The 13,484-nt window shown below is 38.2% G+C and overlaps 1 protein-coding gene across 2 annotated transcripts in view; it reads right to left on the reverse strand.

Moving 5' to 3' along the window:
- The window catches only part of TTC33 (tetratricopeptide repeat domain 33), a 42,925-nt gene extending 29,773 nt beyond the window's left edge, over nucleotides 1–13,152 (reverse strand). Inside the window, exons 1-2 of one of the 2 annotated variants that reach the window (XM_066181088.1) lie at nucleotides 13,080–13,152; nucleotides 12,664–12,892 (exon numbers count right to left, since the gene is read on the reverse strand). In XM_066181088.1, the coding sequence (XP_066037185.1) occupies nucleotides 12,664–12,884 (221 nt within the window). In that variant the 5' untranslated portion in view covers nucleotides 12,885–12,892; nucleotides 13,080–13,152. Of the gene's footprint in view, nucleotides 1–12,663; nucleotides 12,893–13,060 lie in introns of both variants that reach the window. The other variant, XM_066181089.1, reaches the window with a different exon arrangement.
- Nucleotides 13,153–13,484: the final 332 nt, after the last annotated feature.

The following is a 13,484-nucleotide window of genomic DNA, read 5'->3' on the forward strand; positions in this document are numbered from 1 at the left end:
TCTGTGTCTTGATTATAAAAATATGCCCTTTAATATATACCCTTTACTACCTTCTCTCTTTACATGTTAGGTTGATTACACTGATAACATGAACATAATTAAGTCTGACTTACAAAAGTCTATCTCTACAATTCATTTCCCTGAATTTATGGAAAGCTACCATCTACAAACTCTTAACAGAACCAATGAATGTTCTTCAGACTTAGACACATACTACCTCTCCTTGGTGGTTTTCTTTCCAGTTTTGCTCAGTATTTATGATTTTTCTCTCTCAATTTATTATCAGAATATAAAGACCAAAACTAAGTCACCTGGACACCCTCACAATCAATTAAACTAAATTAAAAAAAAAAATTACACAGAAAAAAAAGGGTAAGTAAAGATATTTCATGCTTACACAATGGTCAATGTAATAATACTAGTAATTTGCATAAAACTTCCTTAGGTTTTATTACAGCAATTCTGTATTAGGACACTTTAATTATTATTGTTCAATTTTAGTTTCAATTTCTTTCATTCTTTTTACCAACAGCACTTCTGAATTTTTTTCCAGTATTGCTTGCAGTTCCTTTCTCACTTTTGAAGACCACAAAAGAAATCATCTACTAAAATAAGTGATTTCTGAAACCTTGTTCATTCAATTCCACCCACAATGGGGAAGTATCAGAATTCTGCCATATTTCTGAAAGGTGAACATCTTCCAACAACTCTGCAACTTTTTGGTAAGTCCTCAAAAGTTGTTCTGCACTCTCCTCACCTACCTCAGTTTACTTTCTGGTCCCTGTTTTGCACCAGCATAAAAGCTTTTGCTCCTCAAAGCAAACCAACAGCCTAATCAAGGTTATTACAAACGGTTGGACCTGTCAGTTTGTCAAACAACAGTTTGTTCTAAATACCAGGCAGCTCCCCGGTGTGACACTGGAGTGCCACGCTGGAATTACACTGGAGAACTACTTTACCAAATGAAACAGCTGTTGTGATAGTAATGAAACTCAAAGCATTATAAAAAAAAATGCATTTTAGCAAACAGTGTCCTATCATCTTCATACTCAGAGCTCTGCAAAAAGACTTTCTGATCTGACAGTGACAGAAAGATGGTCCAGCGGGGGCTGAGTAAAACAAAGTTTACTTTCTGGACTGGAAAAATTTCATTTCAACAATTAATCAAATTCAAATCAGAAATGCTCTCTGAGGACTGTAAGTTGAAATACATAAGTGAATGACACATCTATTTTAAAATATACAATATTTCAAATATGTCCAGGAAAATAAATTATGTGAGCAACACCAGGAAATGTTAACCTTCTGACAAACAGATGACTTTCACTAACAGCCTATAATAAAACCAATACAAAAACATCTATGTCAACATCCAAATTCACTGAGGGTGAATTTATCGTCACAAGAGCCAATTCCCAGGAAAAGAAATGTTCATATTAAATCTTCCAGACAAATACAGCTTACTGCAGAGAAGTCTAGGCTCCTGACTCCTTTCAGTAAGTTTATGCTATTCAACATATTTAACAGGTGTCTCCTATTTTTAACAGTAAAAATAGGACTGTGGAGCCAGTGGAATACAATCCATTATTCACAGCCAAGATCTATTATCCAAAGACTGTAGCTGAAAGAAACCCCACAACTATCAACTACATTTTGTTTAAATGTCATTTCCTAATTTTTGCAGGAGACAAAAGGTTAAGCCATGCATGGTCTACTACACTGGATTTCTGTTACCAATTGACAAGTCAAAGACAAAACATTGCTTTAATATTTGTCATGTAATTGCTAGAGCTGGCAAAACTCCAGAGACTGGCATGAAAATATATCCAATTCATGCTAAGAATGGCAGCCTGTAAAAATTACTAATTAGTTTGAACTGACTGCAAACTAGCAAACTTCAGCTCTTTAAAAAAAGAAAATTTCTGTGACTGTTTTTCAGAAGGCACAAAAAGAAAGAGAGGCGGCTTGCATTACCTCTTTCACTATATGGTATGAGCGTACTGGACAGCACTCATATGGTTCCTGTCTAAAACATCTGAATTTCAGTATTTAAACACAATAGTATAAAATTGAGGATAATACTGTAAATACTGAGTCTTCTCTTTGAGACCAGGACAAATGTATTGGTCACCCAAATTACTCTGCTAAGAAAAATGTACAATGTCTATCACCCATTTCATATGGGTCAGATGATTTACCAGAAGTACTCGCCAATGTATTTTAAATTTTTGTCATGTTAAGACTCTCTCTGCACCCACCCTGCATCGAAAAAAGTTTACTTTAATTTGTACTCATAAAATTGGAGAAAATAACTGCTAGTAAAGTCCCTATAAACTAATTCGAAGTAGTTTGTTCACAGTTTAGTGATAAAAGTGAGACAGTAAGACTCATTTGAAAACAGATGAGTATTTTAAAATTCTACAACAACTACAAGTGTAAAAAATTCACAGATAACCAATTCAAATTTCACACGCAATATAGTAACACAACACATGCAACAACTAGACCATACAGCATAAATGAAGTAACTTCTCTCCTCCTCCCCTGCTGTTTGGCCAATCACTCCCATTTTTCTGGCTATTTTGTCAAAAGCTTTTGTGAATCAGACCAGAAGCAGCAACCAGAAAGAACCTATTTTCCAGCCAGGCTTCTTCTGCAGTGCTGTGACTAACTGGTACTTCGAGCTGGCCTCCCCCAGGATAAAAAAAAAAAAAAAAAAAAAAAAAAGACCATGGCAAAGTAGCGGAAAGAAAAGGGGAGCAGACCTAGGTCACACTGACATTCAACTGAAATCACTCTACCCAGTGACAGAACTGCAGTCTTTGACCAGGTACTTCCAGACAACAAAAGCTAGGGAGAATGCATACACCAGCCCTTGCTTTCAGTTAACTCAGCCCTGACACAGTTTTACAACTGCCTAGAAAATTATTGCATTGTTAACTGCCACATAGAGAAATCAATGGGACAAAAAAAACAAGAGGGGAAGTCAAGATACACAATAAATTAAGTTCGTGTAAATCTGATGACCAAATGTTACTATACAGGACCCTTCCAAGCAATTATTCTTGTGGTAGTAGTTAATTAACAACCATCAGTCCTACAACATCAAATATTTCTACAATGTGAACTGCCCACTCTCAATTAATGCACCACTCCCAATTTTCCCCATTTGCTGTTTGAGTTAACCCTTCAAAAGACTTGACTGAACAAGATGTTTAGATAGAGTTTTCATTCTAAGTTTTTACTGCCAAACATCCTTTTCAGTTTAAGGATACTTTCACAATATACCACAGGGTATGGGGAACACCATTTAGGGAACTAGAAGACAAGCTGACACATATATAGGAACCAAGACCTTATAACAAAGTACACTGCCATATCCTACTTCAGCAGGAAAACACTGAACCAAATGGGCAATTACAATCCCTTAAAATCAGTATATTTTCATTTTGGAAGATAGGGACAACAGGTACACATCATGTTCAGAAAGGATTGAGCAATGGATACTAAATTACTATTTCAAAATTAAATTCCATGAATGACAGTGGCAGTGGACAGGGATATTATCTTTGTCAGCAACAATAGCTAGACTTAAAGAGCAAGTAACCAAAGTTATTAAATCAGGAAACCACTTAATTTTCTTCCCAGTTGCTTTTCCTACGAAGAGAAATAACATTATGAAAAAATTATTTCTAAACACAAAGCTTTCATTATTCAAGTAAAAGGAACTAGATGTGTTTAACACTAGACCTGGACAAAAAGCAAAACAAAAAAACTGTCACTTCAAAAAATGACATACGATCACATTTTACAGTATCCATGCTGTAATACATGATATCATTAATACAGGGGATCCTACAATGATGTGGAAAAAAGCCCCAGTTTGTATTTCTCTATTAAAACTGCTTAGATTATTAATGTAAATTACTAGGTTTTGCTGAATTGTATTATACTAGGCGTATACATAACAGAATTGCCTACATTTAAAAGCTGCGCCACTGGAATTCCTAACTGAAGTTATGAGCAAAATCTCTAAGCTCAAGCATGTTCTTTAACCTGAATCCTTGCATCCAGGAATTCCCATGAACCTCCAGCTGTCAACCACCAGTACAGACCTGCTAGGAGAATTTCGTGAATGCAGGATGGCAATAGTGGTGGCTGTACTGCCACCATGTCACCTATTTTAAAAGAATCCCTGTCTCAGACAGTTTATCACAGTAACATGCAGGAAGAGAAATGGAACAAGGACAGTTTCCGAAATCAAGCCAACTGTGAGAGAGACTCACACTGAAGCACTTCACCTCAACACAGCACGTGGGAGGAGAAAAAAATGCACCAGTAGCACTCACCTACATACACTCATTGTACCTCATATGCAGCAGAAGTTGTGAATGCTCATATGGGAAAATATCTCAAAGTCTGGTGGCATATACACATCACATTCAAGGAAAATCAGACGGCCAGAAAAATTAAATTAAAAAATGGTGAAGTTAATTACTCCACCTTTGTACACTTTATAAGGCTAGAATTATGCCAGCGCATGTGCTTTATTTCCCTATTTTAACATATTTTATATGTTAAATTAAAATATTTTAAAATAGTTTAATTTTTCAAGCACAGCTAGCATAGTGATAAGAATTAAATTCAAAATATTATCATAATGAGTAATGAAAAAAAAGAGGAATGTGGTATTAATATTTATATTACAGTCCATTATGTCATATAGTTAAGAAGTACCACAAAGGTATTCTGGGATTAGATGCAACTATCCGATGGGTCAAAAACAAAAGCTGTCTGGAAAGCATGCTAGGAATGGGACAAAACAAGAAGAGCAGCAAGTAATTTAAAAATTTAGAAACTATTGATTACTGCCTATAAAAACCTGAGGCAAGTATTACTTAGTTTCCAGTAACTACATATATAGACAAAGGACAGAAAAAAGGGAACTGTACGGCATGAATACTCTAGACAGAGATATTAACATGGATATTAAAAAATTAATACATACTGATGAAACACATAAGAACCATTTTTTTTCTGTTTCTTCGGTTCCAGTAACATTCTCTACATATTTAAATTTGAAGGGAGGTGTTAAGTAAACAGACATATTTTCAAAGAGCTTATTTAAAAAAAACACTACATAGGACAAATCCAATGAAAATCACAGCTTACCACTTACAAAATTTTGTATGTATTTAATTCACGGAAGGAACAGACTCTCTAGACATAAAAATAAAGGCAGGTAACACAAACTACCCTTCCTTAACCTCCAAAAAAGTGTTACTAGACCAAATTCCTCTGACCCCCTTATCTAAGTTTAGACACCTAACCTGAGGTGTCTACAGAAGGACTGGAGTCACCCTGCAGTCACCTCACAGGGTGTACTTCTTCCTCCTCACACTGACAACAGACCTCGAATGAGTATTGATTCTTATCTTGGCTGATAACAATAACTGCCTAAATTATACACGATGATACACAGGCACCAATTAAATTATGCTTTCTCTGAAGGAAAATATATCTATAAAGACATGCATAAATGATTCCATAGTCTACAGCTGGCATATGGATATTCCTTCTGCTTCTATTTTCGAATACATACATATAGAAATATGCACACATTCAAATGCATATGGCTTATATGGTGTCAGATTTCAGTATCCTCAAAGAACAACAATTCTAACAAAAAGATACACTCAAAACTATTGAAACTCTGGGTACTACTTAAATAATCTACAATTCTTGCCCTCACTCTCAGAAAAATCTGCACTAAATTAGTAACAATTTCATAACTGAACTCCTGCTTTGCCAAATAATAACCAGCTGTTGGAAAATAATGTTTCCCAGAATGACAAGAAAATAGCTAAAGATGAATTACAACTTAAACGAGAATAACTACTTACGCAGTCTGCAAAGAACTTACTTCTCAATGAAAGGGGCCAGCTAGACGCATCACCAGGAAAAAAAAAATAGTGTTACTTCACACAACAGCTTGAGTTGTGGTACAGGAGGGTTTTAAACACTGCAAAACACTCTCTGCACTTTTTTAATTCTGTAGAAAGGTTACGAGGCCTGAAAAACAATCCGTATGTTCTGACTAACAATAGAGAAGCAGTAACATGCTTTATCCAAAAAACAAGGGTACAAAGTCCATACTTGTTCAGTCTTTTCTGTTTCAGCTCATGCGTACTGCATCCAGGACTTGCAGCTTACACACCCTTTGTCTCTTTAGTGAGTATATGATGTACAGCATTCCCAAGGAAGGGCAACAGGAATTTTTATACCGACACAAAATTAACAGTAATGCTAAAAACTGAAAAACTTTTAAAAGTGATCAGGTACTTTGACTAGAACTCATGACAGTTTTAATGAAGTCCCTATTTGCACTGTGTAATTTTACTTAAAGTATGAAATCTATTTATGTTCTCTGCATTTTCGCATGAGTGACCCAAGAAAACTCTCAACTTAATCAAATAATTACTGATACTAAAACTTCCCATTTTGTTTGCAGAACACTTGTATTGGTAATTCACTCTGAAGGATATAGGCATTATATAAAATAGCTAATTATACGTGGTATGCAAATTACATCCAGACTGATACTAAACAGTGATTTTCAGCCTAAAACGAACAGCAGGCATGAAAACATACCAGATACTCCAGGTTTCATTATAAGAATTTTCTAACAATTTCTCCTACACTTAATCATAAAAATCCAAACCATGTAGGGCCTTGAGATTATTCGTACAAGAGACACCATTGCCAATATACTCTATCAACAGTCTAACAGAACTTCTAGACGTTATTCGGGAAGCCAGCCACCAGAAGTTCATAGACACCCAAATTATCTACTGAATAAATCCTTTTAATTTCTTAACTTTTAAAACACATCTTTGCTTTAAATGAGATCAGTTAGCAGAGATGGTAAGAAGGCAGAGTAGTTTTTTTAAATTTGTTTCTGCACCTGAAGTATTCCACCTAAGATATCTGTACTAGTGAATCAAAATTTTAAAAGTGACAGGAACTACCTTCTGTATTTTAAATGTGTCTGGAGTTTTAATGGGATATACTTACAAAAAGGCCAAGATTGGAATGAAACTCTAGAGATCATCTAGTCCAATCAGCTGCTCAAACCAGGGTCAGCTAAAGGAGGTTGCTCAGGCTCCTGTCCAGAGTATCAACACGGACAGAAAATCCACACCATTCCCCATCAGTCTGTGAGTTCCCAGGAACCATGCCCTGTTGTCAAAACCTTTCAAGCGCAGTTGAAGATTATTTTGATGACATCAAACAGCTCCTGCAGTACTCTGGGATGGACCTCATCAGGTACCATGAACTTCTATACATCAGGTTTATCCAAACATTTCAGTCTGACTCACAAAGGGTAAGTCTTCCTTGACCCAGGCTCTCCCTCTGGTCAGTTGGACCTGTGGCTCCTGAATGCAACACTTACCAGTAAAGACTAAGGCAAAGAGACAGCGAGTGCCTGCTCTGCATCCTTTGTCACCAGATTCTCCACCCCATTCAGCAGAAGACCCGTATTTCTCCCTGCTTCCCTTTTGTTGCTGACATACCTGTACAAGCCCTTCTTCTTGCTGTCCTTCACATTCCTCCCCAGATTCAACTCCGCTTGGGCTTTGGCTTTCCTAACTTCATCCCTGCCCCCACATACTCAGAGTCTCTGTGGTCACACAACTCTGATTTCATCTCTTGTAAATTTCCATTCTACCTTTGGATTTCATCAGGAGCTTCTATATATCCACACAGGACTCCTATTCACCTTTTCATTATTTCCTCTTCCTTGGGAAGAGCTACTCTTGAGTTTAAGGGAGAAAACTTGAAACAAATGCCACCTGCTCTCACCTGGATCCCTCTTCTCTCTAACACACCCTATTTTTTCTAGGCTACTCTACAATGTAACTCAGCTGATTAAACTGATGAAATGTTTTTGCCAAAGACAGCTGCTGGGATCTTCTGGGAAACCTCTTTATTAACACTGTATTATGAAAGTAACATCAGTTTTATTGACTGAAACTTGAAAAGCAATTTCAACACAATGATGTCTATCCTTTGCCATCTTAGTTGCATCAAAATGAATTAGAAATATAATCTGAAAACAATTTTATTAGTTTCAGAATTCATTTTTAATCAAGTACTTACCATAACTTGAACCTAAAACACATGGGTAAGTGGAATAAATACAACTGTTAAAATCTGCTCCATCTGATGGACATATTTTTTCAGTAAACACTTACCACTACACTAAGCATACTTTTTAAAGGTGTGTGCCTCATCATCTGACAACCTACAGTGTCTAGTGAGAAAAACAAACTCAGTCACAGAGTATATAGCTAAAGAATCACAAACTACACATCTGGGAGTCATGCTGGCATTCACATCAGAGAAAAAAGTCTCAACTGCTAAAATTTAGAAAAAATTACACTTACGAAAAGTTCAGTTCTCTTCAATAGATTAGAAAATTAAACAACTCTAAAAAATTAATATATTCAGAAAAGTGGCATGAAAATTGGCCTGTTGCCTGGTCTAGTCACCGCGCTTTGACATGCCCTTGTTTAATTTGCTATTGCAAAAGCTAAGGGAAAAAAGTAAAATATCATTAAGCGGTCTAATCTAGACACCAAGTGACAAAGTGAAAGAATTTTTTTTTTTTTTAAATATAGCTGCTCCAGCTGAAAACACAACCTTCCCAGTCAGGATGGAAATTACTACTTTTTTTTAGTGCAATAAATATCATCAGAAGCAAAAGCAGTTTTTAACCTGTATTTGGCAAAACTGAAAAAAAGTAAATACAAATCACTGAGAATTTAAACCCGATAGCATCTACTTCCAACAGAAATCCTGCATCGCGTCAGGGCACATTGAGAAGAGCTCTATTGCCACTAACTGGGCAGCTAAAGAATTTTGCGGTTTGAAAACAGCACAGGGATGACTGCAGAGCTACTGCACGGACAGGCAACTCAGTTACATTGAGGACACAAGTCTGACAGTTTTTCTTCCTCCTTTTACTGCTCACATGCCCTGCATTTAAGGACACCACACTTCACAGTTTACCTGCACCTCAACCATTTCTCAATCGTGTGACCAGAGCCAAAGGCTTACCTCCCTCCCAGTCAAATAACATTGTAATGGCAAATTGCTGTGTTCAAAACACTAAGGCAGAACACGTGAACTTATGCTGGATTTAAAACGGTATAGGACTATCAACACAAAAAAAAATGGGTTGGGGTTGCTGGGTTTTGATTTGCTTTCAGTTGTCTCTTTTTTCAACTTCAGTGTATGTGGGCACATCCATACTTGGTGTCTCAAGATGGATAGATAACCCACCAGTATTTTAAGTATTCTACAAGCAAAAAAAATTCTCCTCTAGAATATTCTCTATACTTTCCACCAACAAACAATACTCTATTCACAGAAATCACAGAATACCCTGAGCTGGACACGACCACAGGGATCATCAAAGGCCACCTCCTTGCCATGCACATGACAACCTAAAGAATAGCACCATGTGCCTGTTCCCAAAAGACTGTATGTTTGTACATATTTGTTTTACTGCTCCTTCTCACACATCAAAAGAACATACAAATGTGATACTTCCTACACACATCTGCCTTTTCTTGCTGTTCTGACAAGATCGCCCATATACAAGCCACCTTCAACACGGCCCACTTATCAAATTTCTATGTCAGAGTCTCCTTAACAGCGTTTTTCACAGTAAGGCACCCATGTAACGATCAGCTTAGCTTAACACCTTTTTCCGGAAGACTCCTAATCTTTCTTCCCATCCCACAAAAAAATGCAAAATATGGATCAGAAACTGTCGTCTTCATCCCTGTGTTTCTTCCATGTGTCTGTGTCGGCTTATCAGGTTCATCACACATAACAGCAGGTACAAATAGTTCTCAAACAGTTCCAGGAAAGCTGAAAACCCACAGAGGGCCATCACCTCCCAGACAATCCCACCATGCCACTCCCAACTTTGACAGCAAGCAAATAACACAGGCAGCACAAATTCTGGTGCCTGAGGAGCTCATTCATTGTTCCCTCCCCCAGAGATGCACTGAAATCCCACCTCACAAACACCAAACAGTGAGGTCTCACTCATCCACACAGACTTATGGTGTACACAGAGACTAACAAAGCCATGGTGGGGTTTGTAACCATCACCAGAAAAATAAGCTGAGTAGACTAAGACAGCATAACGATGGTAATGACAATTTTAAGTAATACTAATAGTGGGCCTGCTTATAAGATTCATCATATTAATTTCTGCCATGCATGTTACCTCAGAGTCTCTATACCCTACGAAATGAAGCTGATTTATTACTTTCCATTCTTTCTTTTATTTAGCCCCCGGCTTTTTTGGGAGTTTTTCTTTTAGGATCCCCTTCCCTCCACAAGTAACATCAACCAAAACCCAACCTATGTTACTTTATAGTTACTAGGTCTTTGCCTTTCTTCTAGAATGCGACATAATCCAACTCAGATCTTTTTTAACTGTTACCATACTTTGATATTTCAGGAAACAATTCACCTTATGTATTTAATTATTTACATGAGTCTGCTTATGCTGTACAAATGTGTATTCAAGAAATAGACCACACAGGCCTTCACACAATCACAGCAACCACTTTCTGCCAGAGAGAGTAAAACCTATGTGATTTTTTTTTTCAAGAGAAAATCTGTCTGAAAGTTATGTACCCCAACAGCACCATATCACCATCACTGCCTGAACTGTAGAGTGTACTGGAGTAACTGATGGAAACTATAAGTTCAAATGAGAACTTCTGTTGAGCCTCAGATATGAATGTTAACTTTAGCAGACCGGTTGTAAGCCATTCAGAGTTTCTCAGTAGATCTTATAAGCACTTCAGATGAGACATAGTTCTCCCTAAACTCACAAAAAAATGCTTACATTGCTACTTATGGATGGGTGAAGCTTTTGTATTATTTTCGAACAGACAGGTAATGGAGAACTCAGTTTCTGAGACCAAGTGAAGCTATTAAAAGCATCAAAAATTACCTGCTGTTCAGTATGTCCCTGACCTAAACCATATCTACAACAAAGTATTTGCCACTGTTCAAGAGACTTATTGCACTTTAAAAAATACACAAAAAAAAAAAGAACATAGAGAAAAGATATACAACAGCCAAAGCAAAATACAAGGAAGACATATGTGTAACAGAAAACAGAAACAAGAGCAATCTGTTTAATATATGTAGGCACAGGATGTATCAGCGATACAAGATTAGATAAAAATATTTAGCAATCTCTATACTCTTAAAAGGACAGAATGGATCTACCTTTCTGTAGATCAATCTATGATTTATTTCTGGTGTTAAAAACAGAGATGTTAACTGACTATTAATTTGTACACTCTGTTTTCAACTATTAATATTAATGTAACCTGCTTATGCAACTACTGCATTAAATCTATTGATTAATACAATGGCAGGATGCTTAAAACTAAGTTTAAGTTTTATTAAGTTTTAATTTAAACTCAACTTTCAAAGGCTTCAAAATTTTCTTCAGAAATTACAGGCCTCAGGAACACCAAAGAATCAACTGCAGTCACTCACTGAACAGTGTCACTATTTCAGTGACCAGTTGAAAGAGGAAACTGTATTTAAATATTTGAAAATGGGCCTTTTCTCAAAGAGATTTTGTATTTATTCTTTTTTTTTTTTAATCAGGCCCAACCATACACACAGTATGTTTATTTTGATATACAAACTTGCCTTCTTTAAACTTCAAAGTAGTTCTCTCTTCCACATTGCCCAGGGAACCCTTTTTTAGGACGACATTTCCTAAGACAAAAAGCTTAACAGCACAGGAGCACCTACTGACATCCTGGTAATATTTCTACCAGGAAAATAACATCTGTGATCTGGGACAATAAAGCGAAGATGCTCTTAAAAGAAAAGAAAGGATAAAAATTTGTATGTCAAAGAATTCTGAAGATTTTACGGGGACTACTCTCAGAACTGTTTCTCTCCCCTCCAGTGAAGATCTGGCCAAATTATGTACTACACAATTTATAGACCACCTCTCCCTCTTCCAACACACCTCCAAAGGGACTTCCTGCCTGAAGTATAACAAGACAATGGAACCACTTTTGCAATATCTTTCCAGAACTGCCAAACTCCCAATATTCAGGAGGCATTCGCACCTATGCCTGACTTAACAAAGCACTAGACAGATTAACAGCACATAAGTTGCTTAGCAGTATTCACCTGGGCACTGTGGGCAGGCAAACAGGCTTACTCTCAGTAAGGGAAAAAAGACACATTTTTCAAGAGTGGCTAAAGAATTTCTTACGGTATAACTTATCATCCTGCATCCTATTTACCCTTTCAGATCCAGTCAGTTCTCCATCTCTCGACCCCTATAATCTTTGTTGTTGTTGTTACGAGAACATACGAAGGTAAGGAGGAATACATACTTTCTTTCACAGCTGACACCACCACGAGACACAAAAACAGACAGTACCAGACCATAAAGGCAGAATGAAAGAAATTATCACTTTTCAAATTATGAAAACTATCGATGCAGATACTAGTAAATTAATAGTGTTTAGAGAAGGGATTAAAATACCATGCAGCAGCTTTTCAATCAATGAAAAAATAGTAAGACAACATTAGTACCTCATATTTTCAGCCAAATTTGCACCTTCGTCCTTGAGCTCCTTACTTTTCCTTACACAATCTTCTAAGAGAATTTCCTTTCTTCTCTTAGCTGCAAGCACCCAGTTAGCATCATCATCGTCACCCAGATCCTTGTCATCCGCAGCTTCTGCTTCGAACTGCTGAGAAGTAGCTTTTGAGACCTTTTCACCAATCTTTCTCTTCCATCCAAAAGAAGCCATCTGGAGAACTAGGAAGAATGCATTTTAAGTAGTTAGGCAATTTAGCTTTTAAGTACACAGCAGGAAAATCACACCTCGTTCATCTCGAAGCTAAAGCAGTAATAGAGAGCGGCACTCCCGCACACAAAATCTATCCGATCGGCTGCACCTGAGCTGCCACCGAGGCACGCACAGACCTGACGCCCGCGGCGGTACCTGGCGCTGTAGCCGGCCACCTCTCCCAGCTGGAAGCGCCGCGCCAGCCTCGGCCCGCGGCAGGAAGCGGAAAGGCGGGGCGGCACCGCAGGAACTGGGCAGGAGCAGGAAGAAGCGAGGGCAGCGGCAGCGCCCGCGGCCCCGGCAGGGACAGCCGGGAGCCGTAGTTCGGCCGGGCGCGGGGCAGCAGGGCCGCCTGGATGCCGTGAGGGGCCCGGCGGGCCCCGCGCTACTGTGCGGACTGAGGCAGCGGTGGAGCGCTGGAGCAGGGGCGGAGGGGACAAAACACCCGGCCCTGGGAGTGCCACCGCACATGGTGCTCAAGCGTCACGCAGGGACAGGTGCGGGACGCCGGGACTGTCCCCCGCGTTTGCCGACTGCGTCCTGCGATAGCAGCCACCCACC

Source organism: Chamaea fasciata, unplaced genomic scaffold (assembly GCF_029207755.1).
Source record: "Chamaea fasciata isolate MVZ Bird 193981 ecotype frontalis unplaced genomic scaffold, bChaFas1.0.hap1 SCAF_4, whole genome shotgun sequence".
Classification (NCBI taxonomy): Eukaryota; Metazoa; Chordata; class Aves; order Passeriformes; family Sylviidae; genus Chamaea; species Chamaea fasciata.